The 15,780-nt window shown below is 47.7% G+C and overlaps 1 protein-coding gene across 8 annotated transcripts in view; it reads right to left on the bottom strand.

Moving 5' to 3' along the window:
- ACACA (acetyl-CoA carboxylase alpha) overlaps positions 1–15,780 on the bottom strand; it is a 113,710-nt gene that overhangs the window by 6,313 nt on the left and 91,617 nt on the right. For all 8 annotated transcript variants that reach the window (XM_064678088.1, XM_064678084.1, XM_064678087.1 and 5 more), the window contains 5 exons: positions 15,069–15,165; positions 13,672–13,768; positions 12,854–12,989; positions 7,550–7,727; positions 7,111–7,223 (listed from right to left, as the gene is read on the bottom strand). In XM_064678088.1, the coding sequence (XP_064534158.1) occupies positions 7,111–7,223; positions 7,550–7,727; positions 12,854–12,989; positions 13,672–13,768; positions 15,069–15,165 (621 nt within the window). The remainder of the gene's footprint in view (positions 1–7,110; positions 7,224–7,549; positions 7,728–12,853; positions 12,990–13,671; positions 13,769–15,068; positions 15,166–15,780) is intronic.

Below are 15,780 nucleotides of genomic sequence, written 5' to 3' on the forward strand. Positions count from 1 at the left end.
AGAGCCCAGAACCGCCAGCTCCCAGCAGTGCCCTGCAGAGTCCGAGTCAAATCTCGGAGTTCCAGCCCGGAATTCCTGCCATGGATATTCAGGCAAGAGCTTTGAGGGTGTTTTCACCATGGAAACTCTATTGCATTTAAATGCCAACGATCTGAGCCATCAATTAAGTGACATTTACGGGACTTACTCCTAAAAAAGAATAATGTCCCAACACACAGTTCATTTAGCAAGGAACACGGACGGTGTAAAACCACCCCCACATTTCAAGTTCTCCTTTAGGCTGGTTCCTGCTGGAGCCCACTCCAGGGGCTCTGGCATCACAGCAGGAAGCCAGAGCAATCCCAGCCCAACAAGCACAGATTAAACCACTGGGCAGAAGCTTTACAAAAATCCCCCCAAGAGGGAAAACCTTCACACAGCGCAAAACCCAACGGCAGAACTCGCTGTCACCACACCCAAACGGGCTCACAGAAGGTGATCAGGCAAATTCACGCAAGGAAAGTCCATCACAGGCTTCTAAGCATGAAGATCAGATATTAACCTGTTCTAAGAAAGCCTCTAAACCACACCTGGAAGCTGAGACAGCATCCTGGGGGAAGCATCCCACTGAATCTGCACGGTGCTCCTGCTCTTTCCGTGCACATCCACAGCTCACCCCAACGGACACGATGACCCAGGGCTGCTGCTCCAAAGGGATGAGACCCCAGTGGCCTGAGCACCCCAGTCTCTTGCTCACACACACATATATATATATCTATTCTTTTTTCCAAGCCACAGGCCATCCAGACAACGATCCTTTCCAGGGAAGGAATGTTTTTACGTGCCTACCAATATAAATGTTACCTAACCTTTCGAATGCGAGTAAGAAGGTTTTAATTAAGAGAAGCTCCCCTTATAACCTTCAGAATAAAAAATTATCTATATTTATCCACGTTAAACTGCCAGGCTCCCTGCTTTTAATGGCAATACATGCACTTAAGGCAGCACCGCTCGTGAATTCCGGCCTCTGCCACCCAGAGTCCACCCAGCCAGGCCCAGTAATGATTTAGGTGAGATTAACAAATATGTCAATGTCTATTTTCTGCTTAATTTAAAAGCAGCGTCTATAAAGATTTTTGACTTCTGAACCCTGTTCTCCTGGAAGAAAGAAGGTAACAATGAGGAGGGGGGATAAAGAGTGATTATCCCATCATCGATCGTTTGTCAGGAGCATTTCTTATTCACTGGACTATTGTAAAAAGCTAAGCTCTCGATCAATCCCGTAAGCCCCCTGTACAATTAAATATCTGGGAATGGTTTTCTTTCTTTCCTAGTCAGATCTTGAGGCCTCAGGGTTTTTCAGAAAGCTGGGGCTTTATTTATTTATTTCTCGGGGAGGAAAAAAAAAAAAAAAAGAAGTCTCCTTCCACAAATCTTACCCTGGCAAGGAGAGGGGAGTTAAAATATGGGATTCCTTTGCTCTAAAGGTACTTGACAGTTAATGAAACTGTTCAAGTTTAAATCATAGGAACATTATAGACCTCTAGGTATGGATTGGCTGCTAATCAATAGGGAAACAAAAGAAGCAGCACTCTGAGACAGCCACATTCCAAGAGGAGGGAATGGCATGCAGGTGGGGCACCACAGCAATTTAAAGGAAGAAAGAACATGTGTGACCTTCCCAACTTGGCAGGCAGCACAGGACACTCTCCAAGGTAGCTCTGGAAGTGCCATGAAGTGTCACATTTATCCTGGGCTGCAGTTTGCTCTGCAGCCTCCACGGCCGTCACTACGGATCGTGCCAGGATCACCCCAGAGTGATCAGAGGAGGCTGTGTAACATCTTCATCCTGCTCCCAACACCTCCAAAGCCCACCAAGGGTGGTGAACACAGCAAGACCTCTTTGTTCTGCAGAACTGTCTTTTCTCTTTGCTTTTTCATTCAGTAGCAAAACTGCCTTAAACAGGTTGCACAAACGCCCCGGGGAAGCGGCAATGTCGGGGTACCCGAAAGATTTGGAGAGTCCAAAGCTCCCCAAAACCCTCTGCACAAACACACCCAGTTAAACCAACAAAGCCAGGTTTAAAACCACACATAGGAAATGTTTAACCTAAAATGCTCCTACATGCATCCATACAGGATGTATTTATTCCCAGATGCTTCCTGGAGGAAGCTGGTGGCTCGTGCCTGCCTGTCCCCATCGTCCCCTCTCTGCCATCTCCCCAGGGGAGTGACTCCAGCCTCCCCATCCAGCTGCCACAGCCTGGATCAGGGCTTCCCACAACCTCTAGGAGCAGAGTGGGGCTTTTAAATATGGCCAGTTTAACAGGTTAAACAAAATGACCTCAAGGAAGGTTCCCTCTGACTGCAGAGCCAGGGAGCTGCTGAGTCCATGTGCTTGTTTATGGCTCCTAAGCTGTTCCAAGGTGGGGTTTACTCCCTCACCCTCTGCACAGCCAAGTACTTGTCCATTTTCCTGCTTTTTCCTCAAACAAGCACTCAAAGACCTGGGCAAACCCAACCTGCCACCACAGAGACCGGGTGTGACCCATCCTTGGTGCCTCAGGATCTTCTTACCTGAATCTCACCTTCTCTTCCTCTGCCTTTGACAAAACTCTTGCCAGACACAAATTTTTTCTTCCCTGTGAGGGTGGGGAGGCCCTGGCACAGGTTGCCCAGAGAAGCTGTGGCTGCCCCACCCCTGCAAGTGTCCAAGGCCAGGTTGGACAGGGCTTGGAGCAACTTGGGCTAGTGGAAGGTGTCCCTGCCCATGGCATGGGGTGGGACTGGATAAGCTTTAAGGTCCCTTCCAACCCAAACCAGTTTGGGATTCTATGAAATTCAGCAAAGCTGCCCAGGCAACACCCTCCCAGCCCAGCTGGAGGGAGCCTCTCCAGAGGGGAGAGGGAAGGTCACTCAGAGCCACTCACGTCCCCGGAGAGAAAGGCATTTTTGGATTGTCTCTTGTTTCTTTAAATGAGATGGCTTGTAATTGCTTCACTAAATATTCAGCAGGATTTATGTTATAAAGGTGCAGCACGAACAGCCAGTGAAGGTCACACATGCTCATGGCACAGGCTTGAAATATCCTTGTACAGCGGCACCGTGGGATGTCCCACCCCTGTCCTTTCCCCCTCTGTGCTCCTGAGGTCTCAAATCCAAACAGGTGAAGGGTGGTAGGGAGGTAATTCCAAAAAATTCCTATCTCCAGCCCTCCTGGGAGGATATCCCAGACACCAACTGCCATGGAGGAGCTGACAGAAAGCAGTGCTTGCTCTCCGGGAATTGTGAATTAACACCAATTTAAATGCAGCAGCACTTGCACGTGGAAGCAGCTACTGAAATCAGCATTGCCTAAAAAATAAAGTTACAACCTGACTGGGTTTGCCCAAGACTCCATGAGAGATGGAATTGCAACAGCAGCATTTCTCTTGGATTTTGCTGAAGAGAACAACGGGCATTTTGAGTAATTACAACACTAAGCAAACACACAGCCCCAAAATAGAATTACCAAACTTCAGAACTCCAATCTGACCTCCCAGGCTAAAGCCTGGAATGAGACAGGGCACAGGATGGAAGCTTTTGGCCACTGAGGGAACAAGGTTGTGTCAGGGATGTCCCCGGTCACAGCACAGCCCTCACCAGGTGGGTCAGTTGGGCCAGGTGTGGTCCTGCACCCCAAGATCCTTATTTTCTGAGGGCAACTGCTGTGCTGAAGTGTTGAGTGTTCAATGCCTGAGTGTTCATTCATAATTTGGTAATTTAAGAACAGTTTTAGACGCTCTTTAGCCAAATAAAGTGTGAACCAAGCCAGGAGCCAGCAGCACAGAGTGACTGGTCAGGAACTTAAATAAATTAAATAAATAAAATTAAAAATGCACACCAGCACACAGGCAACACTTCACAGGATCAGCCAAGGAGGATGTTCACACTGTTGCAACACGTGTCAGGTGAGGGGATGCTGCCCTTTTCCTACAGGATAAATACCTGGTAGGGGAAACATGGAAACGCAACATCCAATCTTTGCTCCACCTGCAGCCATTTTGCCATTCCTTTCATTCATATTCCATCCAGTCTTTGCACCCATTACTCTGTGCCTCTGCCACCCTGCCCAGAAGCTGAGTGACGACACTGATTTCCATTCCACTCCTACATGCTGCAGTCTAATTGTAATAAATACATAAAATGGAATATCTGTATTTTTAACTCTGGCCCGAGGCTCGCAGTCTGCATCATTCCTGCATTTCTGGGTGCTCCCTGCTCTCCTTGCACACCTAGCCCGGGTGGGAACGTGCTCTGGGGCAGGATAAGGGCCATCCTCTCCCTCCCTGCCCTTTGCTCCATGCCGGTTGTAAGAGCCCAACTCTGAGTGACACTTTAATAAACCACGGGGCTAATAAACATTTCAGCAATCGTGCTGGAGAATTGATAATGAACAGATTTATGTCAAATTATTCAATATCTGCCAGCCTTCCCTGCTCTCCCACTCCCCAACTGCCAAGTCCAACCCCGGCGTCTCCCGACCGAGCCACCACTGGAGAGCATCTCCCTTCTCCTGCTCCCCAGCAGCTCCGGGAGGGATGACAGCCACTCAGGGGTTAAAGAGAGGCAGTGAACCCCCAGCTAATGAGTAAGAATTCAGCAGGCAGTGTAAGATAAATGGAGCTTTCTCTGCTTCTGCTGGAGTCAGCATGAACTGCGGCCCTGCGGCTTGTTTGTGGCAAATGGAGTGCGCGAAATATCAAAGGGCAGTGATCCAGAAGAAGACCGACTTTGACAAATTTTAAATTGGCCAGAAAGAAAACCAGCAAAAAAAAAAAAGAAAAAAAAAAAAAAAAAGAGAAAAAAATTATGCAATTCAGTGTGTCCTGCAATCTTGGCTTTCCTGCTGGAATTAGTGGCAAAACAACAGCAATGATCACCCGATGCTGGGAGCAATTACGATCCATCTCAGGGAGATGCTTATCAGTGACTGAAGCTTTTAGAGCTCTCGGTATGTACAGTTGTAAGTGACTTGCTCTTGTGTTGCAGTCATTTTAATTAAAGTGTATGGAGTTTGCTGGGAGTAATTACCCTGTAGAGGAAGAGGGAAAAAAACCCTGAACAGGCTCCTGCCTCCTCACATGGCATCGGGTTTTTGAGAGTGTTGGCAGAAAACTCCATCCCATCTTTCTCCCTGCATTTTGTTTTCTGGTGATGCTGCACAGGTCCCACCGGTGGGATCCAGGACAGTGAAACAGGACAGCAATGAGGGTGATGCTCTGCTCCCCAGCCCTCCACCGCTTCAGGATTTACACACTCCAGCCTTTGTCCAGACTCCACTCCTGGGAATGGATCCATCCCGGGAACGGATCCATCCGGCAGCCACGGGCTCTGTTTGGAGGCAGTGCCTTGGTTTGCTCGGCACAGGCAGTGGGTTTATGGTGAGGTGAAGGGAAACACTCCCAGCAGCAATGCTGCTGTGCAGGGCCATTTATCTGCACTGCCCCAGCTGACTGCTCAGCACATTCCCTTCCCCAGCCACACATCTGATTGCTCCGGACACGGAGCTGTGCACAGACCCTCGGGAGGGGCAGCTGTGGGTCCTGCCTGCCTGAGGACCTCCACTGACACACCCCCAGAGAGCTTTTGTTAGGACCCTGTGCTGGTGCCCACGATTTGGGGTAGCCATGCTGTCCCTGTGCTCCTAAAGGGACACTGTCAGGTCTGACAGAGGTCAAGTGAGGTTTTTGTGGAAAGAACCTCCTTGCTGCCACTGCAAACATTAAAACTGGGCTTGAAGTCACAGATTCACAGAATGGTCTGGGTTGGAAGGGAGCTTAAAGATCATCTTGTTCCACCTCCTGCCACAGGCAGGGACACCTTCCACTATTCCAGGTTGCTCCAAGCCCCGTCCAACCTGGCCTTGGACACTTGCAGGGGTGGGGCAGCCACAGCTTCTCTGGGCAACCTGTGCCTCACCACCCTCACAGGGAGGAATTTCTTCCTAATATCTAATTTAAACCTACTCTGTCAGTTTGAAGCCATTCCCACTTGTCCTGTCACTCCAGGCCCCTGCAAATAGTCTCTCCCCATGTTTCTTGTAGGCTCCCTCAAAATACCATCATTAAAAAAGAGAGAAAATATCTTGGATGCAATCAAAGCCCTTGGTAAAACTGCTTTGCAGCCAGACCTCTGATCCCAGCACCCCCTCACCCTTCACCGCTATTATTCTCTTCCTGAAGTGTATCAGAAGGGTTGTTTTGTATACAAATTGTTGCCCTGCCATAAATTAAAAAAAAAGCCAAATAATAAAATGTAACTGCAGCAATAGCCAGGATTTATCAGTCATTTGCAGAACACTTTTCCTCCTGAAGGATCCCAAAAGGCTTTATAAATTCAAACCATACCCACGTCGCACGCTTCTCCCACCACTGAAATGTAGTCAATTTTGGAGGTAAAAGGAGGTTCTGTGAGATTATACTCTTACAGTAAGAGCTAGTAAAGAACTATTTAAAGAGCCTATTCCCCCAAGAGAGGACATATCTGATATTAAGTGCATTTTGCTGAACACTCTGTATTTTGGGTTGTTGAGCGCCGGGATCACTCGGAGCGGAAGGCACAGTAATAACCCGGCACACGCCGTGCTGGGCCAGCACCGAGCACTGCACAGCACCCCCTGTGCACAGAGAGGAGGAGAACAGCCCTGACTCCCTTGGAACTGAGGAGCACACACATGTCATTGCTGCAAACTGCCTCAGACACCCAGTGACAGACCAGCAGCACAAAATGCCTTTGACCAAATTCTTGGTTGCGCAAAACGACACCAGCAGAAGGTTTGGCCTGCGAGGTTTTAGTGAGCTGAGCGACTGCTGGGAAGGAAACTGGACTCAGGCATCTGTAGTGAGAGTCTGTTGTGAGATCCAGCCAATAAAATATATAAATAAAAAAAATAAATCAGTATAAAAAGACGCTATTTACCCATACCCCGGGTGTGCTAAACACAGGAATCTCCTCGCACAGACATACACGCTGCTGGTCTCATCTGGTTTCTTCCCAACTTAGACACCAGTAAATAGTCAGGAATTTGATCCAATGCCTCAGTGCCCCTTTTTGGGGTCTCTCCCACCCAGCAGCCCCCCGCTGACGTACCGAGGCGCTCGGCCAGGCGGATGTACACGGGGTCCACTCGTCGCATCGTCTTCACCAGGTCCTTCCGCCGGAATCGGATCTCCACCGTCCCCTCCGGCTCCAGGATCCCCCCTCTGAGCAGTGATGGGAAGAGAGAAAAGAAAGGCACTTTCAGGTCATCCGACAAGGGGAAACACAGAATGGAATGATTCACTGTGTGGAAGGTAAGAGAATGGGGGAGGGAGACAAAACAGAGAGAGAACGAGACTCCTCTTAGCTGTGATTTATCCACACCAAAAACACCCACGAGGCTCCTCAGGGGTCACGCCCAGGGAGGTGCAGCCCCTCAATAACACAGTGCCCCACCAGGCTGGGAGGTTCTGAGGCAGTTCTGAGGCTGGGAGGCTCTGGGGTTGGGAGGTTCTGGGGCAGTCCTGCCTCCAGGGAGGAGGGGCCGTACCTGCTCTCGCGGTCCGCGTACATCTCCATGTGCCGCGGGTTGATGGTGGGGTCGATGACAACCCAGGAGCCGCCCCGGAGCTCCCCCTGCGGGGGGATGTAGATGAGCACGGGCTGCCGGTACTCCCGCAGGCCGTCCACGATGTAGGCACCGAACTTGAGCACCTGGTCGTACATGTCTGGGGAGAGAGGACACAGCTCCTGGAGTCACGGCACGCCGGTGCTCCGGCCCTGCCGCGCTCGGTCACGGCGGGGAAAAACACCATTGCTCAGCTCTTCCCACTCCTGCTACAATTCCAGCTGTTGTTCTCTGCAGCTGGGAGAGATGGGGCTGAGAAAGGAGGTGACAGAATCGTAGAATCATGGAATGGTTTAGACTGGAAGGGACCTTAGAGCCCAACTCGTTCCACCCTGGTGAAGGTCAACAAAGCCAGCCTGGGGGAAGAACCAGGACCAGAGTAGGGATATTGTAAGATCATGGAATCATGGAATGGTTTGGATTGGAAGGGACCTAAAAGATCATCTCATCTTGTTCCATCCCCTGCCATAGGCAGAGACACCTCCCACTAGCCCAGGTTGCTCCAAGCCCTGTCCAACCTGGCCTTGGACACTTCTAGGGACAGGTTCCTCTCTAGGCAACCTGTGCCAGGGCCTCACTACCCTTATAGTAAAGAATTTCTTCCTAAAATCCAACCTGAATCTACCCTCCCTCAGCTTAAGGCCATTCCCCCTTGTCCTATCACTGCAAGCCCTTGTGAAAAGTCCCTCTCCAGCCTGCAGGGTGTTCCCACACCATTCCTGCTCCCAGACATGGCACCTCCACTCTGGAAATCCAGTCTGGTGACTTCCCATGAAACCACATCTACTCACAGGGCTGCAGGTCCTCAGCTCACACCAGCCCCTCTACAGCAGGTGCCCTGGAGATGATCCATCCCTGATTCCCAGCCAATCCAAGGAGAATTCCCGCAGTTCAGGAAGTCAGGCTGGGTATTTCTGTACTCAACACGAGCACAAGCTGCCCAGTTTCAGACTCACTGCCCTGCACCTCTCCCACAACTCATGTATCGTGCATAAAAACGCACCTGACAGCAACAGAGCTTTTCCAGATCTCCATAAAATTGTGTGTGGGGAGGGATGGGAAGCAGCATTCTGCTCTCCTTCCATTAAAATTTGTTTAAGGCATTTTGCTCAAAATTAATAAGAACAACTCCACTGTGTAAAGACACTACATTGAAAATATCAGCCCCAAAGGTGATTTAAATAAAAAGAGAGAAAGGGAAGGCAAAAGAATTTCCATGAGATTATATAGTTTCTAATGGATACAGTTTGTAATGGAAACTGGCACTCTTGAATATATATGTTTTGTTACATATAATTATATATGGAAGTATTAAATCAAATACACAAGAAATGAAAAATAGTTATTAGGATCATCTAGTCCATCTCTTTGTTCACACAGGACTGTTCTTCCCCAGTGCTTCTGAAAGCTTCCATTTAGAAATCCCACACAATAAATCTACTGCTTCTTTAGGGGCATTTCCACAGCCAAACAGATGAGATTTTCCTCAGTGCTCAGCCAAACTTCCCCTCCTTCCCCATTAATTTCATGTTACTACCCCTTGTCCCACCCTACATAATCTCTCCACTCCTTCAGGCTCACTACAAATAGCAGGAGGCTTTTCAGTGGGTTTCTTTCCTTAGACACTACAGGAATTCATCCCTCATCTCTCCCAGGACACTATCCTGACCCCCCTTCATCATTTTGCTCCCTTGCTTGGACCCTCCCAGTTTGCCTAATTTTTTAAAACACCAGTGCAGAGAGCAGGAAAAACAAGGAGCTCCATTTATATATCTCACACACCTGCTGTAATAAACAGTCTGAAAAGACTGAGACTTTTATTTATCTAAAATTCTTCTATTGTTTGAGAAAAACCACCATTTCTGGGGAGGAACGAGACTTCCAGCCAAGGTCCACTTGTCATTTAACCCTCATTTCAATGTTAAGCATTAACATGAACATAATTAAGCTTTTGACTCTTTGGAAAACACACACACATGCTTTTTTATATTATATAAATATACAAATATATATATACACACTAACATATATAGAGCAAGTGAGAGAGGTGTATAAAATATGTGTGGTATGTGTACATATATATATATATAATATCTATATATATTAGCACTGATGTGATCTCTCCACTTCATTTCCAAGGTCATTGTCCAAGTACTCAAGAAAAGGAATTTCATGTTATTTAAGAGATATCCAATTCTGACAAAGAGAAGAACAATTTATTCCCTCTAATTGGGAATAAATATAAATCCTGGCAGAGACAGTGGGGACTGAGAACCAAACAAAACTCCAACCTTTCCCTTTGTCCTGAGCAAAGAAAAAGACTCAAAAGGGGTGACAAATTTATTACTAATTATACAATTATTTTATTATGTAGTGCTAGTAATAAACCACTTGAAGTACTTTCAGCTAATTCCAGTGTTAAGAAAATAATTGCTTGATTCAAATTATTTTAACTGAATTAATCCTTTACTAGACATTTTTTACTAGTGCTACATAATAAAATAATTGTGTAATTAGCAATACATTTTTCACCCCTGCCACGGGTATATATTTTACTCAGGTGAAGTGCAGAAAAGAGCAGCACCACTTGTTTGAACAGGGCAGGGGGAGGAGGAGCAGAGAAACTGGGGGAATTCGGTGCTTCCTCAGAGCTCCAAATCTCCTTTGGGTTTAGCAGGTGGTATTGGGGAAGTGTTTTATTTACCAGGTGCCATCAGGTGGTCAGGGAAGTATTTCTGTGCCTACAGATCTCTCAGGATCAGCCTTTCAGAGCCATGGAGGAGGAGGAACTTCAGGACCCTATGGTTCTGTACTCAGTTAAGTCTTAACTGTTCAATTTGCCCGCACTTTGAGTGCAAATTCAAAAAATGTCTATTTTTAAGAAATAAAAGTACAGTTGATAAAGATCACATAAATCCGGCAAAGACAGGCCCAAGACACCTGCCAGTGGTGCCCACATCTGACCTCCACAACACACGACCTCCCTGATTTACCTCAACATCGTATTTGAGTGTGAAACTATAAAATATTTGCCATACTGGGACAGCTGCCTCTTCTTGGCAGTTCTGCTGCATTCTCCACTCCTACAAAGGAAAACAGAGCACCAGCTTTACCTGCTGCAGGCGGTAAGTGCCCCGTGGTGCCCAGTGCTCTGTGCTCTGGTGCCTTGGCAGGGTGCAGACTCCATAAACTTAATACTGTGACTAACACACTTAACTGTGTTTAAAACTAACCCCAGACACTTCCATCACCATCGTGAGCCAAGAACACCACAAACATTTTAAGAACAGGCTGTTCTTAATAAGCCACTTGCAAGGTGGAGATGCTGCAGAAGTGCCCCAGTGTTGGGTTTGCAGGAGGGCAGGGAGTGCTCACAGAGCTCTGTCCCGGTCTCTGCTGCTCTGAGCATCGGTGTCCACCCCACACAGACCCCAAGCCTGCTGGCAGCTCTTATCATCACACCATGTGTGTAAATATTGGCCCTCAGTGCACCACCCGTGCTGGGAAGGCTGCAGACAGCTCTGTGCGTCCCCACCGTGCCGGGCAACGTGCCCTGAACCTCCGAAGCTGGAACGGATCTCACCAGCTTGGCTGCATTATCAGATGGGACCTGAAGGTAAACACCAGGCAGTGTTGGCTGAGGCACATCGTGCCCCCTCACAAACCCATGGCACACAAAACCTGCCACCAGCCGGGGGGCTCCGGGATTTAAACCCGGCGCTTTTCATTCCGTCGGGTTGTTTTTTCTTTTATCATTATCATCATCATTATTATTATTATTATTATTATTTTTTATCGTTATTTATAACCTGTCCCGGGCAAAAATAATAAGTAAACCACGAAGCCCCAGCCGTGAGTGACCCCGCAGCACAGTTTAATGTCGTGGGGATTTGCATCCTCTCAGCCCGTCCCCGCCGAGCCCGGGACCCCGGTGCTAATTTCCAGCGAATTTCACGCCTGATGTCCCCCCGTCGTGGGTCAGCGCCGGTTCGCCTAAATAAACCCCTGCCAAATGGCTCCTCCATCTAAATATTCAAGCCAGTTTTTTTTTTCCATAATTTAATTTTGCATTATGCTGAAGAGCCTTCTGGCCGGAGAGAGCTCGTTTGGGGGGGAACCGCCGGCACCGGCGCCGCGAGCCGCCGTTATTTATGGCGTTATTTATTTATTTTACAGCGGGAATTAGACCTCCTAGGCCGACTGGGGAAGAGGGGGGTATTTTTTCCCTCTTTTTTTTTTTTTTCCCTCCCCCTCCACTAATGTCAATTTTCAGCATAGCAAGAGCTGTCTCTAATCTTTTCCTACTCATTACACACAATTTTGGAGTCATTTTACCCACAGTGCAGTCGGCTCCTGGCAGTGTGTTTGTGTGCACTGAGGGGTGGCATAATTGTTTATTTTCCCTCCCTGCATAATCCCCAGCCAGCACTGAAACCAAAACTGCAAACAACTCCCCAAGGGACACAGAGAGTGTCAGGAGACACCACCAGCAAACAAGAGGCAGGAAAATGCACGGAGCAAGGTGCCAACTACAATGGCTCTGTCCTTCCCTCCTCTTCCTCCTCCTCCTCCCAGCTGGGGTGGAGTAAGTTGGGATATGTAATATAAATATTAACAACCTTGTACTGTCTCTTTCCTCCTTGGGCTTTTAGTCCCAAATCCAGAGCTAAACTCAGTTTCTGAGGAACCCAGCAAAGGGCACTGGTAAAGCCAGATCTGGCATTTTAAGGCAAAATAACATTTAAGGTCTAAATAAGGTAAATAAATAAAGTAAAATTACATCAACAACTTGTTGTGTGGTTGGGAAAGCAAGTCACAAAGGGAGAAAGCAGCAGCACATGGAGCAGAATCCACCCTGAAAGGTAACAGGTATTTTCCAGAGGAAATAATTTTGCCACCTCCCATCTTTGCATCTGCCAACTCAAAGGCTTTGCTTTGTGTCCTTCTAATGAGACAGCAGAGCCCAGCAGCCTCTGTCACCCTGTGAGCCTTCCAGAGCAGGAACTTCCACCACGTCGGTGTCCCTGTAACTCCTCCCCTGTGCTGATGAGCTGCCACACACAGGTAAGAGGCCTCTTACCTCTTTAACTTCTTTAAATTCCACAGGAGTGATCTCACACTCCTGGCACCCCACAAAATTCAGAGCAGGACTGTGTGGTGCCCTCTGAGCAGTCAAGACAAACCACCCTCCAGGACACACCAACGAGGATCCAAAGTGCTGGTTACCTTTCATTCCACCAGAGAAACCTCTCCAGTTGGCAAAGACCATCAGGGGCAGCCCTTCCCTGTTGAAGTCCTTGATGGCCTCTGCAGTCTTGAAGGCAGAGTCAGGGAACCACACCTGACCAGCCTGCTGGATTATCTGTTGGGAAGGAGAATCCACTGTTAAGCCTTGGAACACACTCATGTAAGAGCTGACAGAAAAACACAGAAACAGATTCAACAGTGGCTGAGATGTGGGATAAACAATGAGGGATGTGGCACGTGGAGTGCATGGGATCTGCTTGGCCACGGAAAAATTGGGACAATCCTTTTGTCACCAATATCAACAGGAGCATTCCCAGTCACTTAGCTAAGAATGGAGATGGTATGGAAAGCCTGACACTACAGCTGCTGTAAGGAGGGGAAGAAGGAAGACAAAGAAAAGGAGAGGAGAAAACCCCAAAGGGATGAGGCAGGGCCAGAACTGTGAAATCAGACAGGGGAAAAGCAAAATGTCAGAGCAGGAAGACCATGAAACCCTCTGCTCACAGAAAGTGAGCAGGGAAGTGACTTTTGCTTGTCACATCTCCTGGGCCCTTGTCCCTGCACCTCACCTGAGTCCTAAGGGAAGCAGGACTGCTGGGGAACGTGTCTCCTGCAGGAATGGCCAACATGACGGTCCGGGCACCCCTCCCAGCAGCTGCCAGGCATTCCCACCTCACCAGGGAATGGCTACACATTTGCACCACGTTTGAGGGGGAAAAGTCCCACCCAAACAGGTGCTTCTTCCACAGAGACATTTGCAGAGGACAAACAGGGAACAGGGCACGTGTTCAACCCACCTTGGCCTCCGAGTCCAGGTTTGCAGGATCAGCAGGAATGCTGAGCTCCACCGTTCTCGTTTCTACGGCAACTACTCCTACAGGTATTCCTCCCAGCCTGGAAACAAGGCAGACAGATCAGAATTCCTATTTCAACTCTTACACAACTAGACAGTTTTTCCAATTTGCATCAAAATACCCAGGAGAGACAAATAACACATCAAACAGTGGGAGCAGCGTTCTGGCCTTCGGAAGAGCAGGGACGAGCGGCTGGGGAACGCCAGAGGAGAAGCCACAGTTCCCAAAGCCAAATTCAGTTCTAAAAACGGGCACATTCCTCACCGGAAATTAAACACAACAAACCAAACCCAAATTTTGAACAATACATCCACGTCTCCACATCACCCCTCACCTGCCATCACCCCGAGTTTGGGACTGACACCGAATCCAACCACCCCTTCCCACAAAAGCCACCGTGCTGCCGACGACGGCTCCACATTCCCAGGACGGAGTCCCAGCAGAGCCCACACTCCCTCCTCAGCCACCCCAAGCTGGATGACACACGTACAGGCAGGGAAGAGACAGGGCCCATGTGCACTGAGGGGCTGGAAATATTCCCATTCCCTATGATTAAGAGTCTGCTGGAACCCCGTAATTGCAGAAGCCGTCTTAAATCGGTAACTTATAACTTCTATATTAGGGCCCATGTGACCTAATAAAGAACATCTTTATCCAAGTATTACAGTTATTTATTGAACTTGAAAACAGCTCAAAACAACTTCTGTTTTCCATAATACTTCATATAAATTTTATCAGGCCAGCACATGAAGATGCTACATCTTGTTTTATAGTGTGTCCCTGGACAAGTTGCCATAGAATAATAAAAGACAATTTACAGCCAACAGCACACATATTCCAAACATACATACAAGAGATGAGTTTTGGCAGCACTTACAGTAAAAATCCCAGAAGAATACATTCATATTTGTGTTTTTTTTTCAAAGTGCCACTGCTTTTGAAAGGAGTCTGTTTCATTTGTGTTATATATCCCTGCTGTGTGAGAGTCCAAAGCCACTTGGAATTTGTCAGAAGAAAGGAACTGCAAGCAAAGCTGAGCCTGGGCCTGGACAGAGCAGCTTCTGGCTTTGCCAAATCATTGATTTCCACCCCCTGGCACAGGGGCCTAAAAGCCTTTATATCACAGAATTACAGAATCATGTAATGGTTTGGGTTGGAAGGGACCTTAAAGATCATCTCATTCCAACCCCCCATCATGGGCAGGGACACTTCCTACTAGATAGACACAGGTACACACATGGAGAGAAATAAATAATCACAGGATGTTGTGTTCTACACAAATGCAAAGCATAACCAAAACTTGGTTTCTACAATTGTCTGAAACACCTCTCAGAACTCACCTTGCTCTCCCCACCACGACTGTCTGTGCCCAGGGCTGCATGATCTCCATGAACGAACCGTTGTCAAAGAACCCACTCAGCCACTGCCCCTTCTGATCTAGAGGGAGAGGAAAACAGGGAAATATCAGAGGAGGACGGAGGGAGGGAGGAAAGAAAAGAGAGTATCAAAGCAGCAACTGAAACTTGCTTGAAAATTCCACCTGGGGAACGTGGCACTGCCTCCTTATTTATTTATTTTTAAATAGATGACAATACAAGGGAACATTAGACAGCAGAGCATTTGTCTGCCTTCAGCCATCGTGTCTTATTTCATTTCCTAGTCTGCATAAAGGCAGCAATTTATCAGCAAAAGCATCATTTATTGTTAAACGATGGGGTTCGGGTAGCAGAGGGACTTCCCCTGCTTTTAAATAAATAACTCTGGTTTTGTCAAGACTACAAACATTTGTCAAAAAGGCAGTAAAGTCATTAAAGATGTTTTTCAAAACACCTATTTCTATTTGAAAACTTATCTCACATTTCCTCTCTCGATTCTGCCTGATCTTTCCTTTAAAGAAGGAATGTTGCAGAGACCCAGGAACTAAATACGAAAATTTTGATGATGCTTTAGAACTCAGACACAATTACAGAAAACACATCGCTCTGGGGGCACCTGCTTTGCACTGGGGCTTTGGGAAGCTCTGCAAAAAAAAAAAAAAATCCACAAAAAAGT

The sequence above is a fragment of the Pseudopipra pipra genome, chromosome 21, assembly GCF_036250125.1.
Source record: "Pseudopipra pipra isolate bDixPip1 chromosome 21, bDixPip1.hap1, whole genome shotgun sequence".
Taxonomy (NCBI): Eukaryota; Metazoa; Chordata; class Aves; order Passeriformes; family Pipridae; genus Pseudopipra; species Pseudopipra pipra.